Here is a 14,156-nt window from a genome sequence, read left to right on the forward strand (position 1 = left end):
TGTAGATTGACTATACTTGTAAATACAAGTAGATGGGCAGATGCTTTTTCCATTCTAAAAATCAATAAGCGATTTATTAAAGAAGCGCCACTTGTGAATTGAATACTCGACACGTGTGCTTTGACGTAGTAATCGTTGCTCTCAATCCCATGTATTTTATATTGAAGTATTGTGTTGTGACATCATTTTCTATCCTTTCTATTTTTCAACATATAATTATTAATAATTAATCCAACAACAAAACCGGTTTTTAACCTAGACTTAAAATATAAAAATATATAATATATGATGTATATTGTATTAAAAAAAATTGTTCTTGGATGAATGATGGCTTATAGGATTTGTATATCTTTAATTATTAATTAAAAATGACTCATCCCAAAAATAAGTTTTAAATGAATCCACATGTGGTAGTTTTAGAAATATTTAGGATTTGTTTTATACGATATATTTTTCGCTACTTATAACCTATTTTGAGCAAGATGTTAAAGAAAGGTAAATGCTGTATTAGAAATAAATGAATGAAAATATATATCTTAAAAATCTTCATGGATTTGTTCTAACTTGATCATTTTATGAGATATCGGTTATTAAATTAAAACAAACATAATGACGCGACGCGTTTGAAATTCAAAATGAGTTTGAAAGAAAAACTCTTTCAGTAATCAAAAATATTTGATTATCATATATTTTTTTATTAATTTGTAATGCGCATAGATGTACGCATATGTACGAGTTCTTGCAGCTAATTGAATACAAAAATAAATATACTGATAAAGTCTTTCTTTTTATTGAAAACAAATATTTCGCCAAATATAAAATAGATAATAAATATTCAGTGTAAATGTAAAGAGATATTCTATCAAATCTGAGCCTACCTAGTATTAGGTTTACAATCTACTCTCGAAAATTTGAAATTTTTCAATCGATATACATATATGAAATGTATAGTTCCACAATAGATTATTTAGTGTTTTAATTACAAGCGATCTTACTTATTTCAAGTAACAAACTTACATTTCCATAATTTATTTAAATAAAATGGAAAGGAAATGTACTTGTTGATAACGAAACAAAAATAAAAAGGTTACTCGAAGCTAAATGCGCGGCGATGGGGCAACGTGTTGATTTTTATTTTACTTTACATTCGTTCGTACAAATACAAATAGCCCAATTCCTTTGGTGGATTCTCCGACAAGGCGACCTTATTGTCGTTGAAGATTACCCATCTGCCTTCCTTTAAGATATGTACAACGTAATGACCGACCATACTCGATGTTCCCATGTGCGAGATGAATGCGACCAGTTTATAATCTGAAAAATAATATGAATTACATAAATCTGAGTATATTAACAATAGCTAAGGACTTACTGCTGTCACCGTCTTTAAACTCTGGTGCTGGTGCAGGGTTATCCAGCTCATCCTGATGTGAAAAGATCCAGTCGACGGCCCTTTCAATATCATTGTTGGTGTTCTTGAGTGCTTTAACAGCCTGCGAATGCGTGAAACCCATACCCATGATCATGGGTAATGCCTCCATGTTCGGTACGAAATCGTCAGAGTGTTTTTCAAGACCAGGTGGCATAAACGGATCAGCGAAGTCCGAGTCAGAGATGTGGTCCATGATCCATGCCATGGCAAATTCCAAGCTCGAGTTCTGTGTGAAGTAGAGTGCACGTTTGCACGCGTTCTGTGGAAAACCCATATTCATCAATTCAGAAATTATATTCTGATCATAGACCGGCTCCGGCACGGGCGAATTTTCACCCAGGTCTGGCAATTTCTCTTCGCCAGGTTGAGGACCGGTCGCCCTTAGAGGATTCAGATCTAAGATATCGGGCATTTCGACGGCAACGTCTAATTTAATTGGAACCCAATCCTCGCGCATCGTGAACTTTTTCAATTGAATAAGTAAGTAATCTGGGAAAGTCGCCAATCGTGTCGTCCTAAAAATCAACGGTTAAATAATGCAAAGTTGGATTGGTTCAAATACAATTACTTTCTGGCTGTTGTCTTCTCGTTGATGGCCGTGCTGAAGAACTGATTGATTGTTTCAGTTTGCGTGAACAGCTCCAAGCAAGAGAACAGCTTAATCCTTGGTCGCACCAAAGCGTTCGGATCTAAACGTTTTCCTTGAGCTTCGGCCTCGGCTTTCTTTGCTTCATATGCGGTAACCTCTTCCCTATTGACAGCAGCCTCCATCGGTATGTTCAGAGCCAGAAGGGTATCAGCTCTATGGGTGTATTTTACCTTATCACTGCTAGTACATTGGTATCTCTCCTCTATTTTAAACTTGAAGCTATCACTTGGATTACTTGAGTTCCTGGTATTCCTTTCCAATAAATTCAAAATGTGGAGGAAGAACTCCTGAGCATCTTGCTGCTTTTTCGTGGAGAAATCGGCGTGTCCTTTGCCAATCAACGATTTGAACATAGCAGGAGATATACCAGGTGGATCTGCGTCGACTGGTGAACCAGCAGGAGGTGGTACTGAATACCTACCAGACAACAAACCAGCGCCTAATTTTGCCCTGCAATTATTGGAATACTTAATATAAAATGATACTTATCTTTTTAGCAACATTAAAATCATCACTTACATTTGAGCGTTGAAATCTTCAGCTGGATCCCCGCTACAACTCTCGAAAATTTGCTGAGCATTATTAACATATTTTGCAACAAAGTTGGGAATAGTGAACATCATCTGCATGACACTGTTCAAATAACAGGAGTTACCCAAGTTAACCATCCCTGTATATCCGGGTCCAAATAGTGGAGTCAGTTTGCCTTCACTTTCCTGCATTGCAGCCCATTCGTTCGTTTTTTGATTCAGCTCCAATTCCAGTTCAATCATCGATTTCTCAGTCTTTTCCATATTCGCCAAGTTGATGCCCCAATGCGCCAAATGATCGTTCAGCTTGGGGTCTTCGACCAAATCATCCTCGCTGTAACTGAATATATCCGCTTTGCCATCCTTAGTGATGGTGCCCAATTTGACGGCAAGCGGATGTCCGGTCTGGTCGTAATGCTCGACGGCGTGATTATTACCGCCAGTACCATCGTAGAACTTCCTTCCACAAAGAATGCTACCATCAGTTAAATTCAACCAAAGGTTCTCAGTCTTATCGCATTTCTCGCAAACCCAACCACTGGGTGGAATCTTCTTTCCAGTGTTCAATTGCTCCAAGTTCTCAGCATGCTTACTGATAATCCTTGCTTCACCATCCCAAGTACCTGCCAGTGCTTCAAGCTCAGCTTTCTTAAATGCAGACTGCATTTCCAAAATTGTTTGGACACTTTGCAATACCTGCAATATAATTTAATGAATGAATACTTCTATTAGTGTAAATAATATAGAAGTCTCACAATTTCTGGAAAGTTTGGGTTTGGCCATGGGATCATAACAAAATTAGGCATCACACATATTTGATATTTATCCTCAAATTCGAATTTCTTTCTACCAGATTCAGGATCAAAGCCACCTTCAACACCAATTGCCAGTCGAGTGATTTTCTTCTCTGGTCCATCCCCCTGTGATGGTGAGGATACCTGATAATATTAACTATATAACATTCACTTGTAACCGTCTCTCAATATTTTACCTCATGCCTTTCCCTTCGCATATGTAAGAACACAGCATTTCCAGTTTTGTGGAAGTACTTCTCTACATAATCCTTGCCCAAGCCAACAAATGTAGTTAGACTCACAAACAAACCAGTCTCGCTTTCCTATAATAAAGATGATAAATAATATACCGTTCAAATGTATAACCTCAAAATTGATCAATATCTAAATCTTACAGGATTATCAAAGGAATAGACACATTCATCTTTGTACACCTTGTCAATCGTGCTTGGCACTTTGACTTTGGTCAAATGGCCCTGCAACAGATCCATACTATCGATAATTTGCAGACACAAAAGTTATTCTAAAAAATCAAAAAAACTGCTCTCAAAACACAAATAAAAATTACGAATCATCCGGCAACTGTAGGCAACTGTCAACAGCTGTTGGACAGCCGGGTCGATAGGTTTCTTGCGTTTGGCGCCAAGTTTAAAACTTTCAAACTTTATGGATACTATATAATATTAATTATATCGATTGATACAAAAAGAGAATATTATAAAATATTTCGACAACTTAAATATTTACATAATATTAAATTGAATCAAGTGCAAACTATTTTTTAAGAACTTAATGTATTTTTTACAGAAATTTCGAATATAAAATTAAAATAACTAAAAATTAATATATATTTAATGTCAAAATATTACAATAAAAATAATGAATATGATATTTTCTGTTTTGTTTAAAAACGGTCAAGACCTCTTGCGTTTATTTGTAATATTCATATTTTAATTTGTTTTTTTTAACGCTAAAATACTAATTGTATAATACAATTATTTTTATTGCATCTACAAGGTTTTGGCACTGCGATTATTAATTGTTATATAATATATTATTATCATTATTTCTAGAATAGTTCAATTTATTTTATTATTAGAAACAGAAATATATACATGTATACTATACTTTGAAATATACTAGAATGTTATAACAGCAGTAGGGAATTTAATCAAACATTAATTCACTTTATAATAACTTTATTGATTAATGCAGTGTGTTTCTTACTAAAACTATGTACATTACAATTATGACGTTTCTAAATTCTTATTCTTTTAACTAAGTTAACTATTATTATTTTTATGGGCTGAAAGTTGTGATTGGGAGTAGGGTTTCATTTATAATTTGGGAATTAAGCGTTCCCATTGGAAGTCAAACTTCGATAGGTTTATCTTACATTTAAAGACTTCATGGAGGTCTATACTTTGTTGAATGTTAATAGGATTACAGTGGAACCCCGCTTAACGAGCATTGCGTTTAACAATTGCGCTGCAAAATAAATTGTAAAAATTGACTTGCTTAACGAGCGACGTTTTGTTTAACGAGTGACGAGGACAACTACATCATTTTAAAAACTTGTGTTCACATATTATTTATGATTTTTTTAGTAACACTTGCATGATTCCGAATAAAAAGCGAAAGATTAAAAATAACCATAGATATGAAGAGCAAAATCATTAAAAAGTAACACCAAGTTATACTTTTTTTTATCCTACATTTTACATTAGTTTATATATATTTTTTTATTATGTCTTTGTATATTTATTTTACAATCTATTCTTGCAAACATTAATTAAATCTAACGGCGGTAGACATTTGTTTTTTGGTAAACTTCCCAATGGAAGTTTTTACCATTATATTGCTATTGCTGTAAGCACCGAGGGAGCTCGAAAAGGGCCGGGCATGGCCACGATTTGAACTGGCGTCCACGGGACCATATTTTACTATATGAGAAATTCATAATACGAGTAAAAATTCTGGAAGTCTATATATTCGAAAGTATATCAATTCGGAGTCTTCTTGAAAATGTCTTTGTAGTTTATTAAGGTTGAACACAGCACTTTTATATTGAGTTAATATCTAATAATAATGAAATATATTTTTCTTTGAAATACGAATATTTGTCAATATTATTGACTATTGATACTTTCCACTATCTCTTTTTCTAATTATTTAATCAACAGCTCTTCAATCTACGCTTTGCCAAATTTTGGCTCAATCGTCGTATTTATTAATCATCTAATTTATAAAAATTTAATTTAAGAAATAAATCAACCAAAAATTGAGTTGCATTAAATTTTTAATGCGTCTCTAAATGACAGCAGTCACCTTATTTTAAAGTGAGAAATGGCATAATATTTTTATCAATTGAATTATTATGAAAGGTTGAAAAACATATGTATCAATTATTATAAATTAATTATTAGAAAAACTTATAGTACTTATTGTTAAAAATTTTGTTTTGTAATATGTATTTCATTAACATGTGTAAAAAAATAATTAATAAATAATTACGTTCATTATTTTGTTTTTACTTTAAATTATAATATTCTATTACATGTTTATACATGTAAACAACAGGTAACATTATAATTTAATAGCAATACTTAATTTTATATCTTCAGTAATTATATGTGCAATATGAATGATATGCACTTTTTTGTACCATTTTAAATCAGATCTATGGTATTGAAATGGTATCTTGGTAATTTCTGTTTGTTTAATGATGATGACTAATTGAGATTTTTGCCCACGATAAACCTAAATTGTTGTTCGCATGCCGTACGAATAACATCCGGAAATTAGACTAGATCTATATGCGGTATATGCGTGATTGTATCATTCGGAATTCGAGCGCGGAACTATCCAAACCTCGATGAACAGAGAAACGCTAAATTGTTGTAAAAAGACGTAACATTTTTTAATTAGTTTGTAATAATGAGCACAGTAGCAGCTGCAGCTACAGCCATGAGTGTTCTTGTAGCTTCCACGTTCCTCCTTGTCGTTATGAGTGAGTTTAATTTCTATTAGTTGCAATTTATTTAAGTAACGGTTCGAGCACAATTTTATTATTATTAAAACATAATGAAATACTAAATATTATTATTTTATGATTGGAATGTTATTTTTAGTGGCAAAGGGTCAAGATGCGCAGAGACTTGCAGCATCTGCAGCTATAACTAACAAAAACAATATTTCTCAGCTGCTGGAACCAAATGGGCCCCCCGTCCAATTCATTGTGTTTGTTAAGTAAGTGTAAAAATATATATATTTTTATTGTTTAATATCAAATATTTTATGACCTAAAAATTGAGGCGGAAGCGGAAATTTATGGGGAAAATGAAAGTTTATATTTGTTCATTGTCGTTGGTGTTATATGATATCTTCATTAGTATTATTGAATAACTTTCACAGCGGTCAAAAGCCATACAACTTGAAAATTGGAGATTTTCGAGGATTCGAAGATTCCGGATTCAATACTAGTCTACCCACGAAGATCATTACCCATGGCTTCATGAGTAGCATCAGAGAAGAAATCTTTGTAATGATGAAAAACGGTAATAGAAATGAATCCCATTAAATACTGTTGGTTTATTTAATTCATAATGTTTTTAGCTTATTTGTCGACTGGAGATTACAATGTGGTAGGCATGGATTGGTCGGTTTTATGTGAATTCGAATATTTCTCCGCTATGAAAGGAGCGCAATTAGCAGGGGAAGCTTTGAATAACTTTATTAATTTTATAGCAAGAGCTGGAGTGAATCTGGAAGACGTTCATGTAATAGGTCATAGTTTAGGAGCTCACGTTGCTGGTATTGCTGGAGATGGAATAAAAAATGGGAAACTAGGAAGAATAACTGGTATGGAAGAGCTTTATCGGTCGAGTAAAAGTATTCATAAAAAATGTAATCTTTTAGGTCTTGATCCCGCTGGACCTGGTTACAATGATGTACCTCCAAACTTGAGATTGGATCCTGGAGATGCTAAACTTGTAGATGTAATTCACACTTACATGCGGATCTTAAGTTTGGCACAACCTTTAGGACATGTGGATTTTTATCCGAATGGAGGAAGATTTCAACCGGGATGTCCGGAGTTATACGACATTTGTAAAATTCATTACTTGAGTGGGCTATTCAGAAGTATATGAGTATGTTAAACATTTCAGGGAAAGTAACAGAGAGCATTGCTTGTAACCATGGAAGGGCTTATATGTACTTCATTGAATCAATTCTCAATGAGAAGGCCTTCAAATCTCAAAAGTGCGCAAACGTCGATGAGGCAATCTATAGCCGTTGTTTCGAGGAGTCCGATGTTTACATGGGCCAAGCCGATACCTATAAGTAACTTACATAATTTTAAAGAAAAATAATCTGTAATGACACATTATATGTTATTTCAGATATGGTTTATACTACGTAAAAACTAACACTAAATATCCATTTTCATTAACTTAAAGACCAGAGAATTCACCGTGTGGTTGATTTAATGTGTTAGTACATGTTGATGAATTTATTTTTTAAACCCTAGCATGTTTATTTCAATACTTGTTTTCTTTATATCTGATGGTGCTTGGCTTAGTTGTCTCCATAGTTAAATAATTTGGAAATCAATAAAAATATAAACTAGTCAAAATTAAGGGATTATAATTTTTAATATAGAAATAAAACTTCAAATCTACTTTATACCTAATATTATATTTAATATAATCAATTATAATATATACTGTAAAGCATAACTCTTTGAGGGGTCAGAAATTCCTAAATTTCTAGACAACTGAATCAGACAGCTACTTCGACTGAATTTACATAGGATGGTATGATCTATCAAGATTCATCCTTTGAAATACCAAATCCAAAATTATGTTTAAATGTGTCTCTGGGAGGAAAAACTTAGGTTGATAGCCCTTTGGTAACATTTGTGGTTAATAAATATATTACTATATTGCCCTCATCCCAAATATTTGCTTTATTTGAGTATTAACGCTTCATGGCTCATTGAGCTCCGATGAATATGTAGTTAAACCATGGTTATCTGATTTATAATTTTGTAAAAGGTTTTTGGTTTCTAAAATATGTATTTGTAAATTAATTTATACATCAGAGTTAAAATAAGCAATTTTATTAGTTACTCACATATAAGTATATTTGCCATTTTATTTTTCTAATTTATTTATCATAGAAGTATATAGTATCTAAAAATGTGTTTATTTTATATAATTTATAAGAATATATTTATAAACTATACTATTTATTTAATCGATTTGTTAAACTATATTTTCGTTATATTTAGCGAGAGTTTATATCTATTTCCTTTTAGCATTGGCTTGTTTAGCTTTCATCTCTTCCTCCATCTCAATAAGAGATTCGATGGCCTTAGTTCTCCTCTTGCACATTGGCGTTTTCATCCACCAATTTGCCATAGCTTCATCTTCCTCTTTGTAGACGGGTACCCTCTTGGCCAAAGCATTTATTATTTCTAAAGGGTTCAATGGTTTGACTCTTAATTGAAGTTTCCTTTTTACTGTTAAAACTTCATTAAGAGCTGACATTATAACTCCTGAAATATATATATATCATATAATTGATATTTATTATAGTATTCAATTAAACTTGCCAATGGTGTAACCATCCGAAATTCTCGAGACGCCGCTAAAATTGAAGTGCCAACTAATTCCATCTAAATCCTGCAGCATTTGATTCCAGAACGCGAACCTTGAGCTGTATTCCGGCCTAGGGATGAAAATAAATTTCTGGTATACTTGTTGCAGCAGTTTCTGATCCGCATTCCATGGACAGTTTGTGACTCCAATAAATATAATTCTATCCTCAATATCAAAATCTGAAAAATATTATATTGAGTGAAGCAAAGTAATAACTTCATGATTTGCTTACTTTTTATGATTTTTGGTAAATCCTTTTTCAACCTTTTGGGATCCGACTTATCAGATTTTGGAACCTTCTTCATGAATGGCTTCTCTGCATTGTCCATAAATATGATGGATGGTTGCATTAACCTTGCCACTTTCATAACTAAATGTAAAAGCATTATGAGACCCGACTTTCCAGGGTATTTTCCGACAATGTTAGCTGGCGTCAAATCGAAAAGAGTTGCACCTATTTCATTGCAAATCGCATGAACAAGAAAATCTTTACCGCTGCCTTCTGATCCTGCTAGCAGTAATGATTTTATATGAGGCGTGGTGTCATGCAGTTGAGGGTGCAGCATGGGTATGATGCAAAATTCAGCGAGGATTTGTCGTATATCTCCTAAGAATACCTTTGGGTCTTTCCCGGTGTTGTGAGGAACTGCTGTATGATAGGACCTTTCTCCAATGAAGTCTTTAAGGAACACTTCAGGATACCTATATTTGTCGAATTATTATACAAGAAAAATATAGTTATAGTATAGTTTACAGACCTTTTGATAATTCCATTGGCGATTAATTCTTCGAATAAAGATTCCGTAGTTCTGTCAGGAGTTAAATCTTTTTCCTTCTTCTTCTTGCTTTTCTTACTGCTGCGTTTAGATTTTTTACTCGATTTTCTGATCTTTTTATGTCCTCGATCGCGATCCAACGCTTCTTGAAGCAACTGTAACTCAACCCTCATCATTTCGTCCACGACTTTCCGTAAATCGTTCTCCATATTCTCCATCTGCTCGTTTTCGATTATGTCCAAATAGTGATATTGATTGGGATTCTGACTTTCATCCTTATTTTTCCAATTTTCTTCATATTCTTCCTTGCAAAAATTTAGCTCTGGCAGAAACATAGAGATTGAAGTTTTCGGAGCGGTCTCCTCTTCTATCTCTTCCTTGATATCTTTAGATTTTTTGCTTTTTTTCGATTCCTTTGAAGAGATTTGAGTTGATTTACTCAGTTCGCTATCTGTTCCAGTTCCTAATAACGGAAAAAATAATAAAAATAAATATTAACGGAAATATTGTTTTCAATTACCTTGTCTGCTAATTAACATCCTTGACGTGGATCTCTCTGACACGGTGTAGTCGGGGATTTTGCCTGTTTGTTCTCTGTATTCGTAAAGCCATGACCTGACTTGATCACTGAGCTGTTCCAGTACCAAAGCTCTTTGGTGCTTCTCCAACTTATTTTTGCACTTCACCACGACGGCTTCGTAGTGTTTCTTTCGGATTTCTTGTAGTTTTCTTCTGGCGTCCATGTTTTGCAATGATTTCATTAACTCTTCATTGTTTTTCTTCTTATTGGGGATCATACCGATTAAGAGCATCTCTTGTATTTTCTTTTTTCTGGTTGCTCTTCTTGCCTGGTAACCTCGCCATACTTTCTGGATACACAAAGCTGCTGGTAGACTAATCTTTGCTTCGCTCTCCTCGTCGTCTTCACCCTGCTGCGGTTTGTTTCTTTCTTTCAAATTTTTTATTTCTTTCATGAACTGCGCCCGCAGCCGGCCTTGTCTTGCTCGTTCATGCGTTTGTAGAAGCAAAATAGCTTGCTGTTCGGATAAAGGGGTTTTCACTTCTATCTTGTGCAGCAGACCAAGCTTTTCCAGGACACTGTCGATTATGCCCTTGCGGTAGTCGAGCTCCTCTTTGCGTTCCAAACGGAAGTAATTTGGTATGATTAGATCGACATCGCGCGGCGTCAGTTTCAAAGAATCTAGTACATCGCCGCAATGAGTATATTCGTTCAAATCTGCTTCGACGAGGTCTGACTTTAATTCGCAGATGCGACCAAGTGTGGCAGTTAGCAGCTTTGAAATGAGGATCCTTTTCTGCGGTTGCACAATTTGGTCCACGCATTCAGTGAATCCGTTTGCTGCAGTTATGTAGCGTAAGTAAAGGGTCGCCAATTGCTTCCTTTGCTGCCGGACGTCCGCTTGTTGCGGTTCGCTTTCCACAATCGACGTTAAGAGCTCATGTGTGGCTCGCCATAATAAGTCGTAACTTTTGTGAGACATTCCGAACGTACACTGAAATTGGGTTCCGAAGACCCAACAGCCCTAACGAGTTTGTGTGTATATAGCTCATATTGATTTTGAGGCCCATTGGCATAGTAACCAAACTTTAGACCCTCATATCATTTAATTCTTTTTATTTTGAATATCGATCATTATATTCATATAAAACAAAATATTTCATAGTAGTACCAGGAAATATAAAGTTAGTTAATTAGCCAGCACTACAGATGTTGAAGAGATGCTGAAGTATATCAAACAAAACTAACTGTTTATTATATTCATATATAAAAGAATATAACTAGGGTTATGGGTTACTATAATTTAATAATACGATAATTATACTTGATAATATATCCTTGTAAAAAGATATAATATGATTTTATTTAGTGCAGTTACAGTAATAATTCAAAAGCTTTTAATTATTATTTTATATTCTTAAAACATATCTTCACGTTAAGAATGTAGTTAAAGTCAAATTGTATGTATGTAAAATAAAATTACAAATAATATTTTTTATAGATGACAAATTCAATCATTTAAAAATATCTCTGTCAAAATGTTATTCAAATTGTGAACACCTATTCTTTAGACGGTTTTTAAGCTTTTGTATTCTTTCCTGTGGTAAGTTCTTGCGCTTCAATTTCTCCCTGGTGATGGTGCATAACAACTTCAATCGTTTCTTTATGATTGGGTCCTCGTCAATATCAATATAAATATAATCCTCAGTTGTGGGTGGGGAATATGTGGTAAATGCAATATTTGAATTACCCACGTTGTTGTTGGGATATATAGAAGGGTTTGAAACTGAGGATTCCATGTAATTAGTAGGCTCAGGCACTGTTGGATTTGGAATATACGCTGAAGCAGCACCGACAGCACTGTTAACATCACTTGAAGGAATATACGAAACCACGCTTGGACCAGAATATGGTATACTTTCTGGCATCAGAACATTCACCTACAAATCATATATTATCATACAAAAAATCTTATTTAATAACAAGTAAAAACTTACCGCACCTTCACAGAAGTGGATTAAAACCACCACAATTAGCACGGACAAACGCATCATGATTTCTGTATGAATATCTGCGCTTCACAGTCATTTTATACTTTTCATTTGGAAATTAAAATAGAGTTTAAATTGCAGGCAATTTCCGGATTGTATTTAGTTCATAAACATGTTGATGTTTTGCATTTCAATTCAGGCTTTGTAGAGCAATTTATTTAATTTAAAAGCATATAAAAGTATATTAGTTCAATTGAAATTTTGGTTAATTGCCCGTGATAATGCATTTCAACGGGATAACATTAAATAAAATTACTTTAAAAATTCGTTTAAAAATATAATTATTCGTTACTAAACAATTTCTCTTAATAAATAATAGATTCAATTTTATTTAAGTATATTAAAAAAATGCAATGGTAATTGAAACAAATTAAAAAAATACACATATCATCATTAAATCCTATCTCATTATTATTAGAAGTCTCAGTTATTGGTAGCATTGATAAAATATTCATATTTATACAGGTTGCTATGTTCTACAACTCTATTTTCTACATAACTCGGCTGTTTTTGTTTTTAGAAAAAAGTAAATTGTTTGTAAAATTAAAAATATATTTTGTATATGAAATAATTTTTGATCATTTGTAATTCTGTTTTTATTCTTATTGGATTATTATTCTATATTAAAAAAAATCTATGTAAATTTGGTTACCTACATCATACATGGGGTACAATTAAACCGGTGGCAATCGCAAGCCCCACAACCGAAATTCCGTCTATCGAAATCCCGACGTTCGAAATCTCGAGTGTATTGAAATCCCGACGTTCGAAATCCCGAGTGTATCGAAATCCCGACTATATCGAAATCCCGACTATATCGAAATCCCGACGTTCGAAATCCCGACTATATCGAAATCCCGACTATATCGAAATCCCGATGTTCGAAATCCCGACTATATCAAAATCCCGACATTGTCTTTTATTATTATAATTTCTACAATAACAGTTTTAAATTATTCTACTATATTTTAATAGGTACGACGACTTTTGAGAAGCTGCTGCTGCAGCTGACCACTAATTCGGTTTTCGTGGTACTGTGAAGCAAGTACATCATGTAGTGACGAGATCAGTAGAAGTCTTGAGGAGAAGAGGTACTCTTCAGTAACATTCCATGACAAACTATACAAAATTAAGAAATGTTTTCCCTGCGTATACTATACCATCTTTAAAATATATTTAACGGGGAGACACTTTCAGGTCAAACACAATGACAAAATAACAACTCTACCAATTATCTCAGGAGTCCCTCAGGGAAGCGTTTCAGGATCCTTGTTATACCTCCTTTTCACGGCGGTTCTGTCTACATCTCAACAAGTCACTGTCGCTGATACTGCAGTCCTAGCATCGCACACTGACCCAACAACTGCTTCACAAATGCTCCAAGCCAGACTTATAAACACCGATGACTAGCTAAAAAATGGAGAATTATAGCCAACGAAACTAAGTCGGTGCATGTAATGCTTACTATGCGTCAACAGACCTGTCCTCCATACCATTTAAATGGTTGCACTCTGCCTCAGGCAGATGAGGCCAAGTATCTAGATCGTCGTCTTATCTGGAAAACGTGCATAGCAACTAAGAGAAAATATCTTAATTTGAGGGCCAGAAAGCTGGACTGGTTATTAAGTAGATACGCATTCATCTCCATAGAAAACAAAGTTTTTCAATAAAGCTATTTTAAAACCGATATGGACCTATGGAATTTAGTTTTGGGGATCTGCATGTAATAGCAGCATTGACA

The 14,156-nt window shown here is 33.9% G+C and overlaps 4 protein-coding genes across 4 annotated transcripts; 1 reads left to right on the forward strand and 3 right to left on the reverse strand.

The window, feature by feature from the left end:
• Nucleotides 1-1,110: 1,110 nt before the first annotated feature.
• LOC108563428 (ubiquitin carboxyl-terminal hydrolase 5) lies at nt 1,111-3,984 on the reverse strand. The gene is made up of 7 exons (XM_017922099.1): nt 3,801-3,984; nt 3,603-3,728; nt 3,367-3,549; nt 2,601-3,307; nt 2,001-2,531; nt 1,373-1,947; nt 1,111-1,314 (listed from the first exon to the last, which is right to left on the reverse strand). Exons 1-7 carry the CDS (start codon nt 3,894-3,896, stop codon nt 1,142-1,144), a joined length of 2,391 nt encoding a protein of 796 aa, XP_017777588.1. The 5' UTR covers nt 3,897-3,984; the 3' UTR covers nt 1,111-1,141.
• Nucleotides 3,985-6,261: 2,277 nt separating this feature from the next.
• On the forward strand, nt 6,262-7,956 carry LOC108563429 (phospholipase A1 member A-like). The gene is made up of 7 exons (XM_017922100.1): nt 6,262-6,415; nt 6,537-6,654; nt 6,820-6,962; nt 7,021-7,266; nt 7,324-7,515; nt 7,575-7,749; nt 7,809-7,956. The coding sequence occupies exons 1-7, from the start codon at nt 6,343-6,345 to the stop codon at nt 7,861-7,863; spliced, it is 1,002 nt and encodes a 333-aa protein (XP_017777589.1). The 5' UTR covers nt 6,262-6,342; the 3' UTR covers nt 7,864-7,956.
• A 736-nt stretch (nt 7,957-8,692) lies between these two features.
• On the reverse strand, nt 8,693-11,382 carry LOC108563422 (IQ and AAA domain-containing protein 1). Its single transcript, XM_017922092.1, has 5 exons — nt 10,365-11,382; nt 9,827-10,307; nt 9,301-9,770; nt 9,023-9,247; nt 8,693-8,965 (listed from the first exon to the last, which is right to left on the reverse strand). Exons 1-5 carry the CDS (start codon nt 11,344-11,346, stop codon nt 8,712-8,714), a joined length of 2,412 nt encoding a protein of 803 aa, XP_017777581.1. The 5' UTR covers nt 11,347-11,382; the 3' UTR covers nt 8,693-8,711.
• A 523-nt stretch (nt 11,383-11,905) lies between these two features.
• LOC108563416 lies at nt 11,906-12,415 on the reverse strand. The gene is made up of 2 exons (XM_017922086.1): nt 12,362-12,415; nt 11,906-12,304 (listed from the first exon to the last, which is right to left on the reverse strand). The coding sequence occupies exons 1-2, from the start codon at nt 12,413-12,415 to the stop codon at nt 11,906-11,908; spliced, it is 453 nt and encodes a 150-aa protein (XP_017777575.1).
• Nucleotides 12,416-14,156: the final 1,741 nt, after the last annotated feature.

The sequence above is a fragment of the Nicrophorus vespilloides genome, unplaced genomic scaffold (genome assembly GCF_001412225.1).
Source record: "Nicrophorus vespilloides isolate i.1.1-1 unplaced genomic scaffold, Nicve_v1.0, whole genome shotgun sequence".
Classification (NCBI taxonomy): Eukaryota; Metazoa; Arthropoda; class Insecta; order Coleoptera; family Silphidae; genus Nicrophorus; species Nicrophorus vespilloides.

What these genes read in the sequence shown, in the direction of transcription:
- LOC108563428 (XM_017922099.1), bottom strand. Translation starts at nt 3,896, where the DNA reads ATGGATCTGTTGCAGGGCCATTTGACCAAAGTCAAAGTGCCAAGCACG. An exon ending in TCTATTCCTTTGATAATCCT is followed by an intron (nt 3,729 to 3,800) that starts GTAAGATTTAGA and finishes TCTTTATTATAG; the next exon opens with GAAAGCGAGACTGGTTTGTT. An exon ending in ACCCAAACTTTCCAGAAATT is followed by an intron (nt 3,308 to 3,366) that starts GTGAGACTTCTA and finishes ATTATATTGCAG; the next exon opens with GTATTGCAAAGTGTCCAAAC.
- LOC108563429 (XM_017922100.1), top strand. Translation starts at nt 6,343, where the DNA reads ATGAGCACAGTAGCAGCTGCAGCTACAGCCATGAGTGTTCTTGTAGCT. An exon ending in GTTCCTCCTTGTCGTTATGA is followed by an intron (nt 6,416 to 6,536) that starts GTGAGTTTAATT and finishes TGTTATTTTTAG; the next exon opens with TGGCAAAGGGTCAAGATGCG. An exon ending in GAAACTAGGAAGAATAACTG is followed by an intron (nt 7,267 to 7,323) that starts GTATGGAAGAGC and finishes GTAATCTTTTAG; the next exon opens with GTCTTGATCCCGCTGGACCT.
- LOC108563422 (XM_017922092.1), bottom strand. Translation starts at nt 11,346, where the DNA reads ATGTCTCACAAAAGTTACGACTTATTATGGCGAGCCACACATGAGCTC. An exon ending in GCCAATGGAATTATCAAAAG is followed by an intron (nt 9,771 to 9,826) that starts GTCTGTAAACTA and finishes CGACAAATATAG; the next exon opens with GTATCCTGAAGTGTTCCTTA. An exon ending in TTTACCAAAAATCATAAAAA is followed by an intron (nt 9,248 to 9,300) that starts GTAAGCAAATCA and finishes AATATTTTTCAG; the next exon opens with ATTTTGATATTGAGGATAGA.
- LOC108563416 (XM_017922086.1), bottom strand. Translation starts at nt 12,415, where the DNA reads ATGCGTTTGTCCGTGCTAATTGTGGTGGTTTTAATCCACTTCTGTGAA. An exon ending in TCCACTTCTGTGAAGGTGCG is followed by an intron (nt 12,305 to 12,361) that starts GTAAGTTTTTAC and finishes TATGATTTGTAG; the next exon opens with GTGAATGTTCTGATGCCAGA.